Here is a 25788-nt window from a genome sequence, read left to right on the forward strand (position 1 = left end):
AGGTGTGGCTGTAGAGCGCCTCCTTTGGTGATGACTGTTTAGTAGAGTATTATGCCAGGAGTGAATGTTATTTCCTTCTGAACAGCTAAACCCAAAGAATAGGCAGGAGTAGGTGACTCTCTAAATAAAGGAATGTTCATTGGAAATGCCTAGAGATTGCTGCGGCGAGTAGTCTTTTTATATATATAAACTGGGAGGAGTTCGTGGAGACAGCTCCTCTGTCCAGATAATACTAAGTAGGGGAGGTAATGTTCAGGAAGTTGCCACAAAGATGCAAGGTAAAGAGCTTCAGAGGAAAGGAACATAGCATCTTTAAGAAGAGGAAATTTTATTGCTTTGCTTTCAAAATTTCTCCCCTTTTATGATTTACTGCAGAGTATAAATGGAGACAGCTTATAGAAAACAGGGGATAGATAAGTAATCAGATGGTTCGGTTGTCCCTGCTGTTGACAGAGTGAAACTCAGCAGTCTAAGGAATAAAACTGCACAGTCTGCCTTTGACTCTGAGAAGCCTCTGCCACCCCTTTCTCTGCCCCTACCAAGCCTTTGTGATATAGACGGTTGCTGCGAGTAACTATAGCATCATTTAGTGAGAAAAAAATTATGTGAAGTTAGCTGGCATGGTGGCATGCTCCTGTAGTCCCAGCTAGTCAGAAGGCTGAGGTGGGAGGATTGCTTGAGCCCAGGAGTTGGAAGCTGCAGTGAGCTATGATCATGCCACTACTCTCTAGCCTGGGTGACAAAGCAAGACCCTGTCTCTTAAAAAAAAAAAAAAAAATATATATATATATATATATATATATGAAGAAAATGACCCAGGAAAAAAATTATTAATTTATTATATTGAAATAAATTAACAAGTATGGTATAAATTAAAGTGTCAGAACCAAAAATATAAGATCTAGGAGTTGATACAGACTCCTAGGTTGGATTCTGTTGTCTTACAGATGTCCAACAAGATGGAATTATTAGAAATGAAACGGTATTTTCTTGTTTTTATGTCAAACCATATTACCTGTATTGTGTGCTGAAAACCATAAGGGATCTGAGGAAAGCTCATTAGAGGAAAGTAAAACACTCAAAGTGATGGATTGTTTTCAATGAGACGATGAGCTAAAACATTAGACTCGAGCCTGAAAAAGTTAAAGGATGAGGATTGACACACCAGATAGTCCTCATGAAAGCTGTAGCCAGAACAATAATGAGCCTGGATCCCAGATCTTGGGATTTTGGAACTATAGTACTGCTCCTTCAAGGTGGAAGGAGGAGATTATTAGTGCTGAATAAATAAATGGAAAATGAAATGAAGTTGTTCGGCTTTCAAATGCTAATAAATTTATGGCTTACCATTATCTGTATGTTGACTTGGAGAGGACTTCAGTCAATATGGATCATCTATGCTAGATTATGCAAAGAGATTCAAAATGTTGAAAATCTATTTCTAGCTTTGTGGTCATCCTCTAGCCATCAGGAATTCCAACACGGATCCCCATGTTGGATTGTCCCATGGATCCCCAGAGCATGTGTACCCTTCATGCAGTCAAGTGTGTCATTTCTTCTGTTCCCTTGACTGCGATTCTGTGATTTTCCATCTCATGGTCTCAGAGAGTTCTGTCCTTTTGCAGGTCCTTTTGTTAAATTTTTAGGGTTAGTCCTTGGAGTATTCTTCCACGTGGAATTTTGCTAATTGCTAAAACCCCTGCAAGAAAACTTACTTTATCAGTTTAAAATGTCCATTTAATATTGTTATTTAAAAAAGAAAAATTACACCCTCACCCTGCTGGCACCAAAATTAGGTACTGCGTAGTCACTTAACAACTTCTCCTTTTGTATTTTTAGTAACATAAAGAAAGGCAGAGATCTCAGAGTAAGAGTTAAAATAGGTTTATGTTAATATATTTCAGTGTTTAGAGACAAGAAACCTGCCAGGCTTGTTTTAAATGTGAATTAAATCATTTAAGTTCGGAATTTTTAGCATGGAAATTCAATGAGAAGGCTAGGTTTTTGTTTAGCTTTCTATAAAATGGTGCCCAAGTTTATATGCCGCAGAGAGAAAGATGATGAGGTGCAGGAGGGGGAGGCGGGCAAGTCATTTCTCCTGGCTACAGTGTTAAGAGTGTGGTGTTTTTCTAATTTTCTAATGGGTGTTCATCACTTCCTTGCTGAAACTCAGGCTTCTCATGGAAGAGCTGGTGAATTTCATTGAAAGAGTGCCAAAGGCTCAGTCTGCCTCCTTGTGGAAGAATAAGGACGTACAGAGGTGAGGAGCAGCCGTCTCTCTTCCCAGAGACTATAGAGCTATATGCTTTGCAAAACAGTCTCATTTGGTTTCTCATTTTATGCTTAAACGTTGATTTGGTTATACTAAAGATTGTCTTTTCCCTAATATATGAAAGGTTTACATTTGATTCAACCAACATTTTTTGAGAGGCAACTATGTGCCAGGTACGGTGCTGGGTATGGGAATTTTAAAGAATAATTAGCACTATCTTTGAGTTGCTCAAAGTTTAATGGAAAATCAGACAATTCAACAGGTCAATTACAGTCTCGAATGGCATGTCGTATAAGAGATGTTTGACCACAGAGCTATAGGCACTCAGAAAAATGAAGACCTCTCTCTGCTCAGGGAAGCTGAGAAGGACAGTCCTTAGGCGAGGATAATTAAGGTGGGTCTTGGAGGAAGAAAAGAACTTGTCCAGATAGAAAAGGTCGGGGAGAGGGTTCCAGGCACAGCACCGTGGGGCATAGTATATTCATGGAACAGTGACAAGTTCAGTGTGGATTAGGATGGGCAGAGCAAAGGGGTAAAAGATGCAAGTAAAGGGCTAAGCTGGAGCAAGATAATAAAAACAGTGTGTGAATCTTGAATTTTTTATTGTTGAGTGTGAATAAGGAGGAGAATGACTTGACTTTGTTTTTGGAAAAGTAACTCTGGAAGCAGCACAGAGAATGGATGGGAATGCAGGGATGGGGACGGGGAGACCAGCAGTGTGACTGTTTCAGAAACGCAGGGGAGATGACAAAAGCCTAAACTAAGGTAGTAATGGTGAGCATGAAGACAGAGTCTAGCTTTAAAGAAATTTCTGAGATAGAATTGAAAAAAATTGGTAAGAGTTATAAAAGTGGCTGCAGAGTTAATTAGGAAGGTAAGAGGAGAGCTCAGTGGAAGCCAACGCACAAAGGAGGTTTCCAAAAGTACAGGCTTGTCAGTGGTCTCAGATGCTGCTGAAATAACCTCAGGTAAAATGGAGATGTGGCCCTTCCATGGCTGTGGAAATTGGGAAGTCATTAAAACCCTAGAAAGGTTAGTTGCCATGGAGGGCTGGCACCAGAAACCAGATTGTAAGAGGAGAGGTAAGTAAAAGGAAGATAGAGGAAGCAAGGAGGCATCTTGATCCCACGTGCTCTTACTTCAGTTGACAACGGAGGACCCCAGTCGATCTTAACTGATGGGACTCTCTGACCCCAGCAACTGCTGCCCTCACCTCCAGGCACCACGGCAGACCCACCTTCTGATCCCGGTATCGAGTCTGAAGTAAAACTAGCCTTTGGACTTCTTAGGCAGTTCGTGTTCTGTATACTCCTGCCTGAGTCCACTTTTTCCAGCTAACTCACCACTGATTTCTCTTTCTCCAGATCAATGATTTGTTAGTCATCTCCTTGTCTCAACTTTAGAACATCTTAGATTTTGCAGATCTTCTTTCTATAAGAATATGTATGTGTATGTAGCCAGAAGAATGTACTTTGTTTTTCTGTAGTGACTGTTGCAGAGTTTGAATATGTCTCCTCTATGTGTTCCTTTATACACATGTTATTCATTTTATTTAACTTAGGAAGCACTTGCTATGTGCCAGACACTATTCTAAATATGTTATTTAATTTGTTTAATCCTTTAATGATTGTGAGGTAGGTAGTGGTATTATTACCACTTTGCAGGAGAGAAAATCAGCACAGAGAGGTTAAGTAACTTGCCCAAGGTCACCCAAATAGTGAGTGGCAAGATCTGGATTTAAGCCCAGACAGTGGGCTAGTCTGGCTGCAGAGTCCACGCTCCTAACCCTCTGCTGGGCCACCTCCCGTGCGCACACACACCTATTGGCGTGTGTGTGAGCCCCTTCTCACGTGAGGGGACGAGGAAGGAGACTTACCTATGCACGTTTCCTCCTGTGTTTTATAAATCTTCCCTATGTTTCTGTTTCTTATATGAGGATACGGTGTATGTGTGACTTTATATTAGGAAACGTTTTCTGAACATGCACGTGTCTGAGTCTTCTGTGTATATATGAACAGCTTTCTTGATCAGACCAGTCTCCCAGTGCAGTGCATGGTTTCTTCCCCTCCTCATGTTGCTTTCTCATCCCAGCTCCCTCTTCTCTTGCCCATTGCGATACCGTCTTCCTTTTTTTCTGTCCCCCGTGTGCCCACTGGACTCCTTAGGACCCCACTTCCCTACATCTCTGTCCTTAGAAACCTTAGGACTTTGTTTTCTTTCCTCATGGAACGTGTATGCTTTGGCTTCCCTTGCTTCAATTGGATATTTGTGCTAAAGGATTTACATCACCTTTTCTTTTCTTTTTATTTCCACACCCTTCCCATGTGGAGATGGCTGTTGTCTTTTTCTTTTTATTTATTTATTTTTAATTTCAAAATATTAAGGGGGGTACAAGTGTTTTTGTAACATGGATAGAACTGAACAATGCTGAAGTCAGGGCTTTTAGTGCCCTATCGGGTACAGTGTACACTCCTCTGGTGAGGGCATACATCACCTTTAGATTTCTCTCTGTCACAAGCCAGTTGATATCTGGTGTCCCAAAATACTGTCGCATACTACATTGAGAATCACTGCTTTTTGCTATCTAGTTCATTGAAATTTTTCCCAAGTGATACAGGCTGTGTCTTCTCTATATGTTTTTTTTTTTTTTTTTCTTTTTTTTTTTCCCCCTTAATTCTCATACTTCGCCAGTCCAGGTGCTCTAAGTAGGGCTCTCAAGCTGCATGCCTACAGGGCTGGGGAAGGAAGGAGTGAGGTGGGCTGGTAGGTACTGTGGACCTGCGACCGCACTCCTCTAAGGGGGCAGCTGACACGCAGCTTCAGTGTATTGTGGCCACGTGGGAATGTGAGCCCATGGCTGCCAAATCTTCCTTTTCTATTTCTTTTAAGAGAAGTTCAAAATCTAGATGTTGTAAACATGATTTTTTAAAAATCTTTTTAAGATACTGACTCATACATTAAAATAAAATCCTATATGATACAAGCAAAACACCTCTGTAAGCTGGATGTGAGACTCGAGCTCCAAATTTTTGACTTACACCTTACACAGAGGTAACAGAGGTTACAGTGAGCTCAAAGCAGAATTTGGTCAAGTGCCTAGAATTAATACATCTTAGCAGCTTAAGTTACTGATAAGACTGTCAACTAAAGACAACAGTAAATTAAAAATTTTCAGACTTATTGGCCAAAAGAATCTGACAAATTCCCTTAAATCATTCGGAGTTAGTTTGAATTAGCATTTGATTTATTATTGGGACGTACACTAAAAAAAAAACTATTACTCTTGCTTTTTGGCAGCTGTATAACTTCCTGCCTCAGTTGACACTACTCCTTGAGATTTACCTCAAAGAACTTAGCCATCCTTCTTCCTAATTTTGACATTGCAGTTTACTCTTGAAAAAGAGACGAATTTTGAAGGGAAGAAAAGGAGAATCCCTCAATGTAATTCTGAGTCTCTGACTTTCCCATACTCACTTCACAGTTTAGGTTTTTAATGGGAAAATTTAAAGCAGACTATTCCACTTAAGAAACTAACCCAGCCTCTTTTATTTTTTTATATAAAGCTAGCATTTTTTTATGAGATTAGAAATCTACAGTTATAATTAAGGATAAATCATTACAAGGCATTATCATCATCCTCTCACAAGCATTAAGCAATTAAGCATGCATATATTCCTGGCTGAATTTTAATGTAATTTTTAGTGCTCAGAACTTAAAATGTGGGTTCATACCTTACAGAAGACTTAAAAGAAACATACATATTCCTTGGGTATTTGTAGAGAAATTTTTGTAGATTTTTCTATCTACAAAACAGGAAGAAAATTTAAAGTATGGGCTCAGTGGTAAAATAGACTGGTGTTTGAATTTTGGGTCTGTTTCTTAGTAGCTGTGGCAATTTATTTCTTCTAGGCTCTCTTTCCTCGTTCATAAAATAGGAATGATATTAGCAACTTCATAGAGTGCTGAGTACTAAGTGAGTGATATGAGTAAAATTCTTAAAACAATGCCAGACACACAGTAGGTGCTCAGTAAACACCAGCATCCTTATCCCCTGTAATGATGTACTTGGTTCCCATAATCCCCTTTCATTAACCAGAATGCTTCTGCCTTCCACAGCCTAATTTATCATCAGACACTGCCTGTCCTGTGGAAAGCAAGATAGTCAAGTAGACCCAAGGAAAACTGTTTTCACATCCCACTGTTGGCTCTAGTTGGTTGGCACTGTCACGCAGACTCTTTTGAGACTCAGTATCCTTTTCTGTAAAATAAGAGAATTGAATTACGTTATCTCTAAGTCCACTTATGCTATAGTTTTAAAAGATGTCCAAGGGAGAGGCTCCTTGAGGCAGGTCCTCAAAGAGTGACAGTACTTTGATGGAGTAATCACAGCTTGTTCAGCTTGGTGATTCCTGACACTTGACTGGTTCATTTCACTGAGTTGATTAGGCTCTGAAGGACTGATTCATGCTGACCAAACTCCCGGGATGTTGAGTGACAAAAATCCCAGTTAATTACTTTATACTATGAAATGTGACTGGCTGCAGAACTAGAATGGTTCATCTATGTAGGACACTCTGTTCTGGGGAGGAAGTCCACTTAAGACATCAAATTACACATGAGAGTTTTTTCCATGAGCATAGAATTAGAGCAGAGATAGTTTAGCTACTTTCAAGAGTTGTTGCTGTCATGCCTTGGTAGCCTAAGCAGTTGCCTTTGTTCTTTCTGGAGGTAATTTGGTCTAAAACAAATATCCGGGTTTATAGTGTAGCTTCAGATTAATATTGAGAAGTGCTTGATTTTGAGGCTCTGGTTTTGGTAACCCCACATAGATCATCACTCTGCTCACACATCCCCACTCCACCCCACCCACATGTATGTTAAGCACTCTTTGCTGTAATGGGGGGGGGAAATGTTTTCAGACCCCTAGGTTCTTTGTATTCTGCTCTTATATTAATTTTGTTCATTCATTCATTCAACAAACACTTAGAGCCCAACCAGTGTTTTACCTATCAGCATTCAAATGGTCCTTTTGGACTTAAATGTCTTACTCTTTAACAAAAACACACAATCTTTTGCTGCTTGTCGTGCTGGTAGGATGGAGGAAGAGGCAGCAGAGCTTTGGCATCATGTCAAAACGCTGGGAAAGAAGTCTCAGGCACTCAAGTATGATAAGAACAAAACAAAACAATGAAATCTTTTAGAAAGTACTTATGAAACATTTAGACTCTAAGAACTTGACTTTGATAAATTAGAAAGCCAGAAAACACAGAACTAGTTCCCTCTGGGTTTCCTTATCCTACTTATCCTAAATCAGCCAATAATCCTAATGGCTTTAAGTGGCTCTGTAAATGCCTCTCTGTAATGACCTCAACAAAGCATAAGGAGAGTTTTAGGGAAAGCTAAGTTAGACCAGATGTTAGGCGATAGAAGGAAGTATTGACAAATAACTAAATATCGAGAAGGAGTAAAAGAGAGTATTATTAGCAAAGGGATTTTTATGGGTGTAAATATGGAATTAAGAGGACTGTACACTTATTTGTTGAGTACTAAGTGCCTGACATTAGGATCAGTTTGTAGGAAAATGTCCAAAAAAGTTGAAGACGTAGTCCCTGTACTCAAGAAGCTCTCCAAGCAAAGGTTAGGTACTAAGTGGCAAGACGCAGGCTGGGCGTGGCAGGTTGAGTAGGGTTTCAATGAGAGAAAAGAGACCATGCCAAGGGGGGGAGGGCAAAGTGGAAGTCCTAGTCTTTTGTAACCTAAGCACCAAAGTGACAGCCCATCACTTTTGTCATATTCTCTTCATTAGAAGCAAGCATTTGGCCCAGCCCCCATTCAGGGAGAGAGGGTTACACGAGGCAGTGAATACCAGAGGCGGGGGTCACTGAGAGCCACGTCAGAAGTGCCTACCACAAAACCCTAAATTGAGAAGGTCAGACAAGAGTTAGTTGGGACTTCTTGTCTTTCCCCTTCAGGCTCACTGTTGAGGTCCTCCCTGATTTTTTTCACCGCCTCTCGTGCTGTTGTAGAGCTTACCTCTGCCCAAACCTGGTGCAGTTCAGACAGGACTCGATAACTGACTTGATGGCCAGGTGCGGTGGCTCACACCTGTAATCCCAGCACTTTGGGAGATTGAGGTGAGAGGGTCACTTCAGGTCAGGAGTTCGACACCAGCATGGGCAACATAGTGAGACCATCTCTACAAAGTAATTTTAAAAAATTTAGCAGGGCATGGTGGCGTATACCTATAGTTCCAGCTACTTGGGAGACAGAGGCAGGAGGATCGCTTGAGCCCAGGAATTTGAGGTTACAGTGAGCTATGATCACGCCACTGTATTCCAGCCTGAATCAACAGAGTGAGACCCTGTCTTTAAAAAAAGAAAAAAAGTTTTTGACTTGCTAGTTCTTTCCTTTTCTGAGATGACAACTGAGCATTTTTTTTTTTTTGAGTGTCATTTATATTGGACACCTTACTAGACTGACCAAGAAAAAAGAAAGAAGACTCAAATTACTAGAATCAGAAATTAAAAAGAGGACAATACTATCAACCTTACAGAAAATGATTATAAAGGAATCCTGTGACCATGATATGCCAGTAAATTGAACAACTCAGGTTAAATGGACAAAGTACTAGAAAAGAGTGCCCTAGAACATGGAGAAAGAGTCACCTAGTAATGAACTGTGATGCATTTACAGGCTGCTGCCGTCTCCTCTCAAGGATGCAGTGGAGGTGTCAACCTGGAGAAGGTGCTATACAATGCAAGAGGTGAACTCTGCCCTTAGCAAAATCCAGCTGGTGGGATATTCTCAGAAAATTGTGAGTGTTAATATCATTTTTAAGTGATTGATGAATACTTTCAATTCATATTCTTTGGAAGGATCCTACAGTTCCCTTTTTTAAGCCAGTCAGTTGCTGAGAATCTTCTACTAGTATAAGGTGAAAAGACAGAACATCTTATTTTCCTTCGTCCCTCCCAGGTTTTTATTGCTGCTCTTTCCTAACCTTCACGTTCCCATCACCAGCTAGCGTTCGATTGGCCAGCGGGTAATGAGTCAGGAGAAAGGCATCTCATCCTCTTCGCATCAGAACAGTGGGCCCTACTTTACAGATTTTGGACAAATGAAATAGGAAACAGAGAAGCAGTTTGGCGAGTATGGCTTCTGAGCTCTGACCTAAATGATAAGGGTCCCCATTTCTTCTGTAAGAGCCCCATTACAGCACAACCGAGAACCTAACATCTAACCTAAAATGAAAAAGGAAAACTGAAATATTGGACTCTTTGGTCTATTTGGTGATACATCATCTCTGCCTGAGTGCCTGGGGACATGGAGAGAGCTAAAACTGTCAGGGGACAAGCAAAGGCCAAAGTCTACGACATGTGCTCCATTGTCCTTGTTTCTTTAAACTTTCTCTGGTTTACTTTAAAATAATTTGTTTTCAAACTGAGAAGGATATTTCTGCTGTTTTTCCCTGCAAACTTATCTGGTGTGACTGCGTCGCTGAAAGCTCATCACACATTTTTACTGTGGTTGTTTTTAGGAGCTTTTTGGTGCAGTCCAGGTGACTCCTCTAAGCTCTGGCTATGCCCTTGGAAGCTCCAACTGGATTATCCAGTCTCATTATGAGAAAGTATCTTACGTCTCTGGATCCTCCTTGCTTACCACACATCCCCAGGTAATTATAAATTCTCTTTTAACAACTCAGCTTTTTGGTTATTAAGTCAAACTCAGAATGTGTCCGGAATACCATCAGCCATTTTTAAATCTTCCTAACTTTGTTTTCTACAGATATTCTTTAGAAAAGTTAGACTATTCAAGTTTCAACATTTAGGATTGCAGTTTTCTCTGGAATCCTGCTGCCTTTTAGGGTCACCTCTAGGATTCTGAGATTCCCCAGTCCTTCCAAAGACCACAGACTTACATGGGACACAAATGGTTATTCATTTACTCAGAAGATATTATAATAACTATTTAATACTTACCAACGGCCAAGTGTCGAGCACTCACTTAGGTATTGGGGATTCAGTGTTGGCCTACGGGCAAAGCCCCTGGTCATGGATCTTACGTTCCATTGATGTATGGGGTGAGGAGTACAGAAGATAAATGAATAAGCAAATGAGCAAAGTCACTTCAGACTTTGATACAAGTACTGGAAATAACAAAACAGGGTTATTTCTAGAGTGATAGAGACTAGTTTAGATTGGATGGCCAGGGAAAGTCTCTGGGGAGATCTCATTTGAACTCAGACCCGAAGAAATGAGCGTTGTGAAGCTGTGAGGGTTTGTATTACCAAGAGATGGCAGATGGAGGACCCCTAAAGCAAGAACAAGCTGGACATGTTTGAAGAGCAGACAAGGCCATTGTGATCACAACAACCTAAGTATAGTCAGCAGTGATGTCCAAGAGAGTAGCGACACCATGTCACATAGGACTTTGTAGGCCATGAGAGGAATCCTGGTTTTATTTTAGTGTATGGAAGGAAACCATTGGAAAGTTTTAAGTTAGTCATTCATTACAGTCATATTTGGCAAGAAGCCAAGTATGTAAACATTGTTGTAATTGTAATGTTTATTCCTTTTTAGGTATTTGTAAAGAATTTATTGTTCATTTCATAAACCCTGGTTATTTCCATGTCTATAAGGAGGAGTGGGGGACATTAGTCAGCTGATGAATGGGTACATAGACAACTAGTGGAAATCCATATCCCATTTATTTATTAACATAACTCAAAGATTTTATTGTCTTCATAATAAAACAAAAGATGAAGCCTATAACTGGATCACTTGGCCCTTTCTCCTCATATCTTTTCCCGTTTCAAAATGTTTGTGTCTCTTAGCAGCCAGCATTCTCTTAGATTTGCATTTGGGCTTAATGCATTCAAACCTTAGCACTATCTTTGTAGTTGTAGCCTTTTTGCAGAAAACCAGCTTTGTCTGCCCACCATAGCCACTCTCCTTCCTGTCATAAAGCCACCTTCCCCTGGACATCCAGAGAATTCTCTTCTTATACTGTCACTTTGTGGGGTTGGTGCTTGCCACACTTCTTACAGGTCCAGTTGGTTTGAGGAACATTCACCATGTTTGTGGGCACACTATTGGCACAGAAAGAAAGAAGCTATTTTTCATTACAAATAAAAATCGTGTGTATTGATGGAATGCATGATGTTTCAATATATGTATGCACTGTGTAATGATGAAATCAAGCTATTTTACATATCCCATTTTAATATGAGGAAAAAGAATGCTAATCTAGAACAATGGGATGTTTCTGAGCTGCCATTCTGCATTTTTTTTTCATACCTTCTTTTATAACCAAATTTCATCTCAAGATGTAGAGGGGGCAAGGCACTATTTTTTCCTGTAGCAGGAATTTTGGGCCCTTCTTGCTTATTGAAATCAAAAGCCCATCAATGTCATCATAATCTACTTCATTGAATCAAAATTTTTATTGGCAGCTTCTGTCATTTCTGATATATTCTTTTATAAAAGACAGAAAGATGACTTGGCTGCCAACTCTTCCAGTTTGTCCTGCTTAGATCAAAGCCTTTACAGTACTACTGATGTAATTTCCAGTAAATTATTCCTACAAGGTCCATAAATTTAAAGAGAAAATGAGGTCTTGAAAGTAATGAGCAACATACCTAAGTAATTAATTCTAATTTCTAGCTGGCAACCTGTGTTGTATGTAAAAAGAAAAAAAATTAGATTTTCCTTTACCCACATAATTGGATTCTGTATTGAATTAGCAGGGATAAGAAAAGTTTTGGTTTGAAAAAAACTTAATAGTCTACTACAGAGGTCAGCAAACTATGGCCTGGGGACCTGTCTATGTGAGTAATCATCTGTTGGAATACAGCCACACTCAAGTGTGTGGATTGTTTATGGCTCTATATGCACGATAACAACAGAGTTCTTTAAACTTTACAGAAAAGTTTGCTGACCCCTGGTCTACCTGAGTAGAATCCTCACTAACCAGGAGGAATATCACAGGCTGCTATAATAATCTAATAAGCATGGGAGAATGAAGTTTTGAATTAAGCCTGAGGCAGTGAGAGTGGAGAAACAAGTTAAAACATTGGTAGATCTTTAATTCAAGAAACATTTTTTGAATTCCCACTGCCCTCGGGGAAGGAAAAATAAAAGTCAAAGATTTCATGTCTGGATGCCATTGAGAGTGGTAATGACACTAATCGAGTTGACGAGGAAGAGTTGGCAGAGGGGTTATTTTTTTTCAGAAGGGGGTAGTGGGTATGATGAATATGAATTGGAGAGAACATTAGACAGGTGGAAACATGGGACTGGAACTTAGATGTGAAGGCAGGTCTGGAGACAAATTAGAGAGTCATTACATTTCTTTTTTTTTTTTTGGAGAAACAAGTTCTCACTCTTGTCGCCCAGGCTAGAGTGCAGTGGTGTGATCATAGCTCACAGCAACCTCGAACTCCTGGGCTCAAGCAATCCTCCTGCCTAGCTTCCCAAGTAGCTGGGACTACAGGCATACACTACCACAGCTCGCTAATGTAAAATTTTTTTTAGAAATGGGGTCTCACTGTGTTGCCCTGGCCTCAAGCAATCCTACCAAAGTGCTGGAATTGCAGGCATGAGCCACCATGCCTGGCCACATTTCTTAAAGTATGTAAATAAAGGGCTGAAGGCCAAAGACTGAGCCATAGGGAACATTTATTGTACCAATGGACAGTGGAAGGAAGAAAAGTAGTCTCGGATAAGAGTGATCGGAGAGAGGAGAATTGAGACCAAAAAAGTGCAGCGTCCCAAATGGAAAAGGAGCAGAACTATCCTCTACTGATCACAAGATCTCTGTATTGATTTTTTTAATTGATTTGATATTCAACAACCATGCTAAATTCTCTTGATTCTAATATGTATCTGTTGTTGGTAATGTTAATCTGCAAAGATGTAACAGTCTTATCTCCTCTCTTCTAACCTTTATATCTTTTTTTTTTTTTTTTTTCTCAGTTACAAGAAACTGAGCTCTCTAGTACCACGTTAAACAGAAGTGATGACGATAGTGGGTGTCCTTGTCTTGTACCAGATTAGAAGGGGAAAGCTTTTGTAGTTTCTTCATTACATATGATGCTTACTACACATTTTTATTTGTCAGAGTTTCTTCTCTATTCCTAACTTTCTGATTTTTTAAAAGTCAGATATAGGTGTTGCACCTTATCAAATGCTTTTATTGCATCTCTGAGATCACCATGTGATTTTTCTAATTTTAGACTGTTAATATAGTATATTGCAATGTTAGCTTTTGTCACATTTAACCGTCCTTATACTCCTAGAATAAATCTTTCTTGATCACAATTTATTCTTTTTAAATTACCCTCCTGGAATCAGTTGATCAGTACTTTATTGAAATTTATAATCTATATCCGTAGGTGAAAAAAATGGGCCCATACATTATTTTCTTATACTATCTTCATTTGCTGGAAATCAAGGCATATTGACAAAAAATATATAAGATAGAGATTATCTTTTTCCGAATGTTTGGTCAAATACCCCAGAAAACTGTCTGGGCCTGGTTATTAGCATTTTAATTCTTTTTATGATTATTGAACTTTATTTTCTGAGTCAAAATTGTGCCAGAGTTTTGGCAAAACTTTGTCCTTTTTACCTAGGTTTTCAAAATCACGGACATAGAGTTGTTTATATACTCTTTTATTTATCGAATCTTGCCTTTTTTGTTAAACCTTTGTTGTTTATATACCTTTTATTCGTTGAACCTTTTTGTAATTCTACTTTTATTCTAAATTTTGTTTTCATTTTTTCTTGCTCAGACTTGCCAGAACATTGTCTATATTACTGATTTTCTTCAAATAATAAGTTTTTAATTGTGTTTCTTGTATTTCCATCCTCTATTCTGCCCTTTATTTCCTTCCTTCCTTCCATCTTTGGATTTGCTGCATTTCTTCTCTTTTAATTTAATATTTATCTTATTTGTTTCAGTCTTTCTTTGCTTTCCAATAAACTTATTTAAAGCTACCAGTTTCCCTCTTAGTATCATTTAATTCCGTTAAATTTTTGATAGCTAGTGCTTTGCCGTTCGTCTCTAAGTATGTCATAATTTTCTTGGTAATGTTCATAATTTAAATAACCAAAGATTATTTTATAGTATTATTGTTTACAGACTGTCCAGTCTGATTACACATAGGGCTAGAGAAGATTTTTTTTAAGCATATGTTTTAGGATTCTAATGTTTTGCATTATGATAAAAATATACTGATGCATTGAAATTCAATTAGGCTTCCTTTGAAACACAGTCTATTTTTATAAATTTTCTATATGTGTTGGAAAAGAATGTGTATTCACTGTTGGGTGAAAAGTTTTCTATGTGTATTTATTAATTTGAGCTTTTTATGTTATTCAAGTCTTTTATATCTTAGCTTAGCTTAACTACCAGTCCCTAAAAGGGTGTGTTATTTGTTGATTTATCTATTTCTCCCTGTAGTATCACCAGTTATTACTTTTTCTGTTTTTAAGTTGTAGACTCGGGAGTCTATGTGTTCGTGATCATTATATTTTTTGATCAATTATTCCTTTTATCAGGACGCTTTCCTATTTTTTCCTCTATCAGAAGCATATTCAAATCATCCTTGTGTTAGTCTTAAAAATAAATAAATAAATTTTTTAAAATTATATTCAAAGCCAAGGGGCTTTTTCCTCTTTCATATGTGCCTGCTATTTTTTCCATCCCTTTATTTTCATTCTTTCTGTATTTGTTTGTCATGAATCCCATAGACACCGTAGTAAGTGATTTTTTTCTTTTTTTTCCCTCAGTTTAGGGATTCTCTTTTGCTTGGTGAACCTATTTATGTTTCTTATAATTACTATTGTATTTTTGTCATCTTTTTTCATGTTTTTTAGTTCATTCTTCTCTCAATCCTTTCTTGCCTTCCTTTAGAAGATAAATTTCCTTCTGTAAGTGTGAAAGTATGTATGTTATTTTTATTCTTCTGAGTTGTTCCTTAGTTTATTTTTCTGTGAATATCTATATCTGTATCTCCCCCACACCAGAGCCACATCTTTTCCCTCTTCCTGCCCACCATAGTAATACTGTCTACAATTTTAGTTCTGGGTTATTTAGAATATACATAAAGTGGTGAATATATTGCTTGTTTAGACAACAATGAACTTAATGTTGCAGAGTTTTTTCAACCTTACTTTTCACATACAATATCTCATAACATCCTCCTAGATTGACTGTTCTTCTCTTAGAAATACTTGAGTGTTCACCAAGAGGGTCTTTAAATGGTAAACCATATGAGGCTTTGAATTATTAATGCTAACAATATCTTCCTTTTTTTCTCACATTTAAATGATATCTTGGATGGATAAAAAAATGGAAGACAAAAACTCTGAAGCTATAAAATAAAGCTTTGAAAATACTATCTTCTGTAATTATTGTTAGCAGAATGTCATCCCCCAGCTTCAGACTGTTGAGTCCTTATTGCCCACTCTGTCAGTCTGCGCGGTTTTGACCTTTGGGACCCTTTACCAATTACACTTTCTGTCTTTTCACTAATCTCCATTCTCAGCCCCAAAGCAGGCTCTCCATCCCAGCCAAGTGAATTCATTTGGCATCTACAGGGTGCCTTCCCCTGCCCTATGCCCCCTGCCCCCTCCTGCAGTTGAATGCTTCTCACCTTCCTGACTTCCTGTATACTATTTCCCAGTGTGAAAATCTCACATTTTCTACCAGAGCATGTTCTTTTTATGTATTCATCTATTCAGCAATGTTTATTTAGTATTTGCTCTGTGCCGGGCATTTTGCTAGGCAATAGGGATGCAGAGTTCTTGCCCCCAGGGAGCTTCATAGTCCTGTGGGAGACACAGACACGTAAATAGGCAATTACAATTCAGCGTGATTAGTGCTGAGATAGAAATTTTGGATGCCCTGGGGGCCTATGCAGAAGGGACATGTTGGTGTGGGGAGGGGAGAGATGTCACTGAGACATTCCAAAGGCAGTGAGTGACCTGGACTGTCTGAAATTGAGCCTCAAGTTCCTTAGCCAAAGAAGAAAAGAAATCTAGAACCAAAACTTCATCCATCAGAAAGCTATGAAAGGTGAAAAAAGGACTTAGTGTGAGGCCGCCATTTCTTCCACCTTTTGTCTCTGCGCCTTTCACAGACCTTCCAATAGCGCCATGTTGGCACAGAGCATCCGGAGGTGTCTGTAGGAGCCACTGTGAGGAGGGCCCTGGGAAGAATTTGGCATTTTTGGTGGAAAATAAGTGGTGGTCATTAATTATGATGACTTTGTATTTTGAATCTGGATTTGCTGCACCTTCCTTTATAGTAAGCCACCAAGTGCTTAAGAAGTAAAGACGTTTTAATCCAGCCATTTAACAGATATGAAGAGCATTTTAAGAGGTGCAGTCTCTTTGAAAAATGGATCAAACTCTTGAACTCGTAGCATACTAGATATGTTTGTAAATAAACTTAAGATATTAAAAAAAAAAGCTATGGATTATTGACCTCACCTGACCCAGGGCGGCTGGAGAGTCTGCCTTCCTCTTGGCGTTGGTATACTCAGTGCAAACTCTTAAAATTTGTATTCTCTTTTCTATGGCTTTTTGAAAAATCCTTTTTTTTTTTTTTTTTTTAATTATACACAAATGTTTTCTCTTCAACTGGATTACAAGCTCCTAGAGACTGGGTCCTCTTTTTCTCATGCCTTGTGCAAAGTGTTCAATAAAAATTAAAATGAACCATTAAAGGCCCAATGCAGTGACCATAACATTCTTGGGTTTACAGTTTTTCAAAATTTTATTCCACAAGCTTGTTTGTGACTATCAACTTTGTAAGGTATTTTTAGTTGATATTTGGACAAGGTGGATTTTTCATTTTGTGTTTGTGTTTGAACAAGATACTCCCATTTGAAGCACTCACTGAGTGGCCATTGACACCAGTAATAGATATGTTTGCCCTTTGGTGGTGAAATGGAGATGTTTGAGGTGTCAGCTTGGTTTGGAATGTGTCACTAAAAGCCTTTTAAGCCTCCTTCTTTACAGTAGCACTGGGAATCAATAAGAAATGTCTCTGAGTTATAGGGCTAAAATTACAAACATCCAGTCTGACCTGATCTCAAAGTTTCTTACAACTGCTCCAACCCAGTGGTCTTCACATTGTAGCACTACCTCTGCTTGTTTGTGGGCATTTAATTTTCAAAGGAAGAAGATGCTGGTGGCCGAGGTTCAGAGATAATGTTTTCAGGGCCAGAGTGTGCTCCCCATTATATGTTTTTATCTGGATCAATAGTTCCTAACCTTTTTGGGGTCATAGCCCTGCATGACAACCCACTGAAATCTATGGAAAAATGCACATAGACACACACAGAATTGTGTATACCATTTGAGGGGGTTCCTGGGCCCTCTGAGGTCCCCCATCCCCCTTGAGCTCTGGGGATCATTACTGGCTTATTCTAACAGGTCCATATAAAATTGTTGCCATTTTAAGGTAAATGTGCTACCCAGGGACATTTGGTCCCTCTTGTTACTATTGTGGTTTCCTTCCAGTTGATGCACACATTCAGAAAACAATCTGAGTTCATTACTGATCTGCTGCTAAAAACACTGTGCTTTACTTCCATTTCTTTCTTCTATGGAAACAAGGAACGCATATGTATTTGTTAGAGAAATACAAACAGATCAGTTCTGCTGCCCAAGCAGAGAAAAAGCCCTTATACACATTGGTATGTATCTGTGCAAATAGAAATGAGAAGATATTCACACATTGTTGTCATCTTCACCACTGGACATTAACGGTGAATGTTTTTCAGACTGTAAAGGTGCTTATAACATATGACTGCAATCATATTATCTTAAAAAGTAATGAAGCCCATGTATCCATGCTTATATAAAATGCTAAGGGCAGATGTTTCAGAAGGCACATACCCAGGTGATTACAATCCAGGTGGTGGAACTTTGCTGCCTTAGTATTTGGAATTTTATTTCTTTATTGGGAAATAAATAAATTCACTGGGTAGAACTGAGAAAAGAGGGATAAGGATTCTTAGTAAACTGTGTTGATGGCTTTTTTCTTCTAACATTCCAGTGGGTATTTTAAATGGAGGTGAGGAAAAGTGTGTTATAAGATGAGAACATTTGTGAGCTTTCCAGCATCTCAATCAATGAGCCTTCATTTTTGTTTCTAATATGAATCCTGGTTTATTTAGAAAAGGCAGTATTTTTTTAAATGCTCTGAAAACCATCAAGATTAAATTCAAATTGTGCTGACTAAAAGTAAAAGCACATCCTAAGGATCACATACTAGTGTGCTGTAGGAACACTAGGTCACAAGAAGGTCATGTATGTTAGTTCATGAGACATACAGAAGTCATCTAAGAGAGAAGGATTAGAAATAGCCCCATTTCATAGGAAACCCAGCTCAGAGCCTAGGCCAAGGTCATGGGACTGGACTAGTCATGGAGTTGGAAGTAGTTTCAGGTTTCTAATCCCTAATCCAGTGTTCTTGTTGGCTTCTCTGCCACTTGGACTAGGGGTAAATCACCTCACCTCTTTGAGTCCCAACTTCCATATTCCCATAACATACACTTATTTCCTGTACTTCATAGAGTCATTTTGAGAATCAAATTATACAATTTAGTGGTTCTCAAAGTGTGATCTTCAGGCCAACAATAGCAACATCTCCTAGGGGCTTGTTAAAAATGCAAATCCTCAGGCCCCACCTCAGACCTGAGTCAGAAACTCTCAGAGTGGGCCCCGCACTCCATGTTTTAACACTCCCTCCAGGTGAGTCTGATGCACGCTGAAGTTTGAGAACTGCAGATGGTATGTGTGATAGGATTTAGAAAAAAAAGTAAAGCAGCATAGAAATTTGAGATGCTTTGTTTTAATTAAGGTAAAATTCATGTTATATAGTGAAACACAAAGATCTTAAGTGCACAGTTCCATGAATTTTGATACGATGTAATCACTGCCTCAGTCAAGATACAGAACCTGCTCATCTCTCAGTGAGGTTCCCTCATGCCTCCGTCTGTCGGTCCCCACCCTGCTTAGGCAGCCGCTGGTCAGTGACAAGACTTTTCATTAGAGGAGATAAGAGAACCTGGTGATGGGTTGGACATAGAAAGAGCACTACTGTATTTTCCTGTTCCTTTACTATTTATAGATAACATTCCTTTTTAAATTACTAAGCATAATTCTCTGTTGTTTTTCAGCCAATGGACCAAGCTTCTCTCAAAAACAGTGATGTTCTCGTTTTGACGGGGCTTACCCAGATTCCCACTGCAAACCCCGATGGCATGGTGGGAGAGTTCTGCAGCAACCTAGGCATGTAACCACCTCAAATCTTAAGCTGGATGCTACATCTTGAATTTATTTTTTAATACTCTGTAGTATTTTCCCCTCCCTTCATATTTACATCTCTGAGTCCCCTTTTAAGGTATTTCTCCCCCTCCCCATTTACTTCCACCATTTCTGCCCATCCTTCCGAGCCTACTGTCGTCAGTAAGAGCAATTCTTAAGTAACTTAAATCTGAAAGTACAGTAAGAAGGGTTGTAAGTAAATTAAAATCTTTAGCACTTTATACACCAAATACTCAACATCTCACAGACCATTTTTATCTGCCCCCTTGCCCTTTGGTGGGATTTGGTTGGAGGAGGGAGTACTTACAGGGTAGCAGTTGTCAAGGCAAGAATCACATCTTTGCTTTGCCAGAAAAGACTGTTTCACTTTGAATTCACAGCACTGATACAATGAGCAGATGTATTTTTCCCCCACTAAAATTTGGTAGGTTTTATTTTGCCTTCTTTGGAGGAACACTAAATTGAGAGATAGTGTTTTTTACCTGAAAGAAATTTATTTTCCTTTGGATATAATTGTCAATGAAATCTAGAAATCTTGCCTTTCTTTTAGAAAGATATGTTGGTTATTGTTTTAGTCTGCTTGGGCTGCCATAACAAAATGCCACCGTTCTGGAGACTAGGAAGTCTGCGATCAGGGTGCCAGCATGGTCGTGTCCTGATGAAGGCCTTCCTCCTACTCGCAGATGGCCACCTTCTTGCTGAGTCCTCACATGAAGAGAGGAAGCTGTAATGTCTCTTCCTCCTCTTACAAGGGCATTAATCCCATCATGGTGGCTCCACCCCATGACCTCGTCTAAGCCTAATTACCTCCCTAAAGTTCCTACCTCATAGTGTCATCACACTGAGGGGGTTAGGACTACAACGTATGAATTTTGGGGGGGAGCACAAACATTCAGTCCATAACAATTACCAAAGAGGAGTTAATGAGCTCAGAACTTTAAGTGATATTACCTCTGCTCTAGGAAAGAGAAATAGTCTTATATTTACATGGAAGGCATTGCCCTTTGAAATGTCACTTAGCTGTGCTAGTAATCATAGTCTGTTTTTGTTCTTTGCTGATATTAAGGCAAAGGTCATTTATTCTTACCTTGGAAAAAGTATTGAACTAATTTCAAATAGAATCTTTGTTTTGTTTGTTTGACCACAATCTAGAATCACAGACTCAAAGAACTTTGGGTTTGAAAGCCACCTCGCATCAAATCTACTGTCTCTCAAAATGGAGTGCACTCACCACCTGCCTCAAGATTAATGAGGCTGCTTATTAAAAATGCAAATTTTAGGGGGCCCTACCATAGACCTAGTAAATCAGAATCTCTGGGGAGAGGAGAAACCCAGAAGAAAAGCTGCATTTTCAACATGTTCTCTGGTAATTTTCATACCAAACCAAAGCTTGAAAGTCACAGATCTCATTCATTCCTTTCATATAACGGGTGAGGAAACTGAGGCCCAGCAAGGCTGTGGTGGCTTACCTGTGGTCCTGTATCTTGGGACAAAGGTAGGGTTCAAGCCAAGCTCTTGAGCCAAAACCAGTGATGTTGATTTTCTCTTATGTGCCATACTCCAGTAATAGCGAGTCCACCAGGGCTCAAATTACAGCGCCTAGCTGAACCTGTACGTGAGAGTTGGCAACAGAGGAGGATATGAGGCATCAAAGATCCTTTGCCCAAAAGCCACTGTATCGATTTGTTTTGGAAACTAAATGAAAACAAACTTGAGTGGGCACTTTGGTTGGGTTGTTTGTTTTTTAAAACCAATAAGTTTCAATTCCTCATTTAATAACTTATTTTAAGTATTTAAAGTATAGAGGATTTTCTTACAAACTAAAGGTTAATGAAAGAAAAAAACACCAGAGTGAATCAAGTAGAAAGACTTAGCCTATTTCCTTATAGGTCACGTAGCCATGGTCAGAGACTGAACAGAGACAAATCCAGCCAGTTGTTGAGCAGGGTCTAAACAGAGAAGGAGCTTGGAGGTTCTGTCCCAAAGCTCAGCTGCTGCTGGTAACCTTTAAAACCCAAAGCCTTCATTGCACATTCTATTCCCAGGGACGTAGATTAGACAATGATGAAAAATCAGCTGTCACCCTCTAGAGTCCCCTTGATGCGTTCTTCAAAAGAAGCGGATTATTTTACATGTGAGTGAATTATAAACACAGAAGTAGGAAAACTAAAGAAATGCAAATATTTTGAAAGTTATATTCTATCTTTATAACACTTCTTCTGATAATATTTCTCCCCTCTCTGGCTTCCAACTTTTCTAGCCCTGACAGTCCGAAATGGAGGAAACGTGTTGGTCCCCTGCTACCCTTCTGGAGTGATCTATGACCTCCTGGAATGCCTGTACCAGTACATCGACTCAGCCGGACTCTCCAGCGTCCCCCTGTACTTCATCTCCCCCGTGGCTAACAGCTCACTTGAGTTCTCTCAGATTTTTGCTGAGTGGTATGTCAGTGTTTTCTCTACGAATTCTGTTTGATTCAGGATATTCAAGCAGTAAGAACAAAAATAATCTGTTTTTTTCTCACATTACTATTAAACTTATTACTTTGGAATGATTTTAGATTCACATAAGAGTACGAAGGTAGCACAGAGAGTTCCCATATACCTTTCCCTCAGTTTCTCCTAATGTTAATGTCTCACATGGCCATATACATTTGTCAAAAAAAGAAATTAACATTAGCACATTATTAATAACTGAACTCTAATCTTTATGGTCATTGTACCAGTTTTTCTACTAATGACCTTTTTCTGTTCCGGGACCCAATCCAGGCTACCACATTGCATTTATGCCTTTGATTTTTTTTTTTTTTTTTTTTTTGACAAGAGTTTTTTAGTTTTACATATTGATAATTTTAGTATCTTTTGTGATTTCTTCTATTGATATAATATTTAGAAAATTCTTTCCCCTATAGATATCACATGACTAAACATATTTTCTTTCATTTTTTATTATGGTTTCTTATTTCCTTCTTTTTTGACCCCCCAACTATTTTATCTGAAATTTGTTTTCGTGTATCATATGAAGAGAAGCGTTAACTTTACTTTTTTCCCAAATAGTCAAGTAATACATGTCCAGATACTATTCATTGAATAATGTTAACTTTTTCAACTGATTTGTATTAATATCAAATGCTAAACTTTTATATGTACTAGGTTTTGTTTCTAGACTATCCTGATTGCTTCGTCCATCCATGCTTTGGCCAATGTGGTGCTAATATCTGTTAATAACTGTAGCCTCATTTATAATTGTATGAGATATTTATTTTTGTGTGAGAACTACAGAATTACTTTATCAATTTTCAGAATGTCTTTTTGCGTGCATGAAACCTATAAATTACAAACTGACATCTTTTTGGTAATATTTCCATCCTGAGACATGAGATATGTTGTCTCTCTGTCTTTTAAGCTTATTTTAATATCCCTCCCTTAGAATCTTAAACTAGAGATCACATAATTACTTCATCTTATTTCCAGCTATCGTTTTATTTAGTTCAATCCATAAACCTTTGTTAAGTGCCACCATGTCTTAAGCACTGGGCATACGAAGGGTTCTCTGACCTTAAGGATCTGTACCTTGAAGGAAGAAGCAGTTGTGTAAACCTCCTACCACTTGGAAATAATCTGACAGAGATGCAGGTACACGTACGTACGCACACACCTGCATGCGTGTATCTGTATGGTAAAGGCCTCCTGGAAGAAGATGCTCCTGAAGGGAGAGTGGGCTCAGCGCGACAGAAGCGCTGTTTGAGGGCGAGGTGTGTGGGCCGCCCAGGTGGGTGGTGTGAGCCGAGGGGATCACATAGGCTGAGACATAGCGGGGAGGTTTGAATGGTTTGGTTTGTTCAGAGAACTATCCATAGTTCTTTACTGTTAGAGTATAAAGTTCAAGGTGGGGAATGGTAGGATATGAGGCTAGAGGCATCCCGTCAACAGTGGGACTCACTGGAGGATTTCAAGCAGGAAATTGACACGATTATATTTGCATTTTATATGGTTCTTCTTGCAATTACGTGAAGTTAGGGGGGTAGGAGGGAAGTGAGACTGAGGTAGAAGGGAAGAGTCTTTTCAGAGGCCAAAAGAGATAAGACTCAATCTATTATATATTATCCTATAGAAACGTAAGAGAGGAACCAGTTTGAGAGGTGATTGGAAAAGAATTGACAGAACTTGTTGGTTATTTGACATAGAAAACATAGCAGTCAAGATTGATACCTCAATTTCTAGTGTGGTGGGTGATGTTGACCCCAAACAAAATAGGCTCTACAAAGGAAGAGCAGGTCCATGCAGCAGGGTGGTTAGCTTGGTTGGGTTTGGTCCTTGAGGCGTTCGTGGTACCTCAGGGTGTGTGCGGGTGAAGTGTTTCCAATCCAGAGATGTGAGAAGCCTGAGCCAGAGTTAAGGTTGAGGTGTCCTCAGCATTGAGGTGGCTGAAGCCACAAGAATGAATGGGATTGCCTAGGGAGAAGATTTAGGGTTAGGAGAGCAGTGGGTAAAGGATGGAACTCCATCTAAGTAGTGTCCACGTTCAGGGGTGGGTGGAGAAAGAGCATTAAGGAAAAGAGAGAGGAGGAACAGTTAAAGTAGAAAGAATAAGAGAAATTTGGCACACATATTCTTCCTTTGGTGTAATTTACACGCATGTGTTTTATTTTTAAAAATTTAAGAAGATATTTTCCTTGTATAAGCTCTACGCAGGGTGACCCACTGTCCCAGCTTCAGCACTGAAAGTTCCACCCCCGGTCACCCGGCAACCAGAATGGTTGGTCCCTCTCCCCCCGGCCTACGTTGGAATGGCCTGAGAAGCATAAACTCTGCTGTTGCTGGGTCCCACCCCTAGAGATTTAGATTTAATCAGTCTGAGGCAGCAAGGTATCGGGGTTTGCAAAGCTCAGCCAAGGCCATTCTGGTGTGTGCTGGAGGTTGAGAACCACTGTCTTAAGAGTTTTTCCTATTTTGAAACAGTTTACCAGTCACTGTAGCACTCATCCCTGTTTGACGTTGCTGTTCTCTTTCATACGGCCTTGCTGTGAAGCACTTTCTCCCTAAAGAACTCAGTTACTAACGTAGGTGGATGCTAGCTCCAGACTTGTATTAAGTGAGCAACTCATTGCTGTGGAGCTAGAGAAGTCCTGGCCCCGCAAGCTGGGACCACCACAGCCCATCCTGAGGGTTTTGTTTCCTCTCCCCTCCGTTGCTCTCAGAGTCAGTATCCCCACAGCGGCTGCTCTGGGTGTTCAGCCTCAGGCCCAGCCTGTCCTCCTGGGCTCTGGGCTTCTCGTTCTCAGAGGTTCTGCTCTGGCCTCCACGTGGTCCTGCTTTGGCACCTACAGAAGCCCGGCTCCTTGCCATCCCAGTGTCTTCCCTGGCTCCAGGCTAAGGGCTTGCTTGGTTGTTTGGGTTTGTTTTTGCAGGGGGTGGAGATGGAAGGGACTGGCTCCTAAAGCCCTCTCTGATCTTTTGTTGAACAAGCAGTGCCCTGGAGAGTGTGTGGTACCTGAGGTCTGGCTGTCGGGGAGCAGGAAGGTCTCTCAGGCTCCCAATTAGAGACGATTCTGGAAGAATCATTTATTCCTTATTCTTCCTGATAACCCAGTAAAGGCAGATCCCTGTTAAACTCCAGCTCCAGCAGAAGCAAACTGTAATGGGCTCCTTCAGCCTCTCTGGGAAAGGGTGTGGGTCCCTGTCTGTTGTGCCTGTGAGGATTCTGGAACAGAGCACGAAGGAGCTGTTTCTCTGACCTGGCCACAGATACCTTACGTAGGTGGGCTCCGCAATCTCTAGTCATGTTGCAGTCCGCTGTGTATCCCCAATCTGTCCCTTCTAATGGAGGTAGCATAATGTCCTTGGAACAATCTAAATAACTTTGGAACTTTTGAACTGTAATATCTATTTTAGATATCATAAGATAACCCTGCAGAAGCATCTTGCTTCCATATTTATATCTTCTTCCAAAAAGGATATAAAGCAATGTTTTTGAAATCGAGATTAAAGGAAACTAAGGATAGGAAAAATTAGATACACTTTTTGTTAATACAGAATCCAAGCCCTGAAGTCCTGAACTCCTCCCCCAAAAGTAGTGCCCATTGGAATTGTTTAAATGCTTTCATATCATTTGGACAGACTTCTTAGAAGTAGACTCTAACAAACATACGTCACCACGCATATTTTTTCCAAC

General features: G+C 39.6%; 1 protein-coding gene and 1 pseudogene across 1 annotated transcript in view; one reads left to right on the forward strand and one right to left on the reverse strand.

Moving 5' to 3' along the window:
• Positions 1–25788, forward strand: part of INTS9 (integrator complex subunit 9) — a 75293-nt gene that overhangs the window by 34772 nt on the left and 14733 nt on the right. The window contains exons 6-10 of the mRNA XM_069485087.1: positions 2174–2260; positions 8966–9086; positions 9810–9944; positions 19467–19578; positions 21875–22055. Coding sequence (XP_069341188.1) covers positions 2174–2260; positions 8966–9086; positions 9810–9944; positions 19467–19578; positions 21875–22055 — 636 coding nt within the window. The remainder of the gene's footprint in view (positions 1–2173; positions 2261–8965; positions 9087–9809; positions 9945–19466; positions 19579–21874; positions 22056–25788) is intronic.
• On the reverse strand, positions 11038–11347 carry LOC138393549 (ribosomal protein eL42-like; annotated as a pseudogene).

The sequence above is a fragment of the Eulemur rufifrons genome, chromosome 12 (assembly GCF_041146395.1).
Source record: "Eulemur rufifrons isolate Redbay chromosome 12, OSU_ERuf_1, whole genome shotgun sequence".
In the NCBI taxonomy this organism is placed as follows: domain Eukaryota; kingdom Metazoa; phylum Chordata; class Mammalia; order Primates; family Lemuridae; genus Eulemur; species Eulemur rufifrons.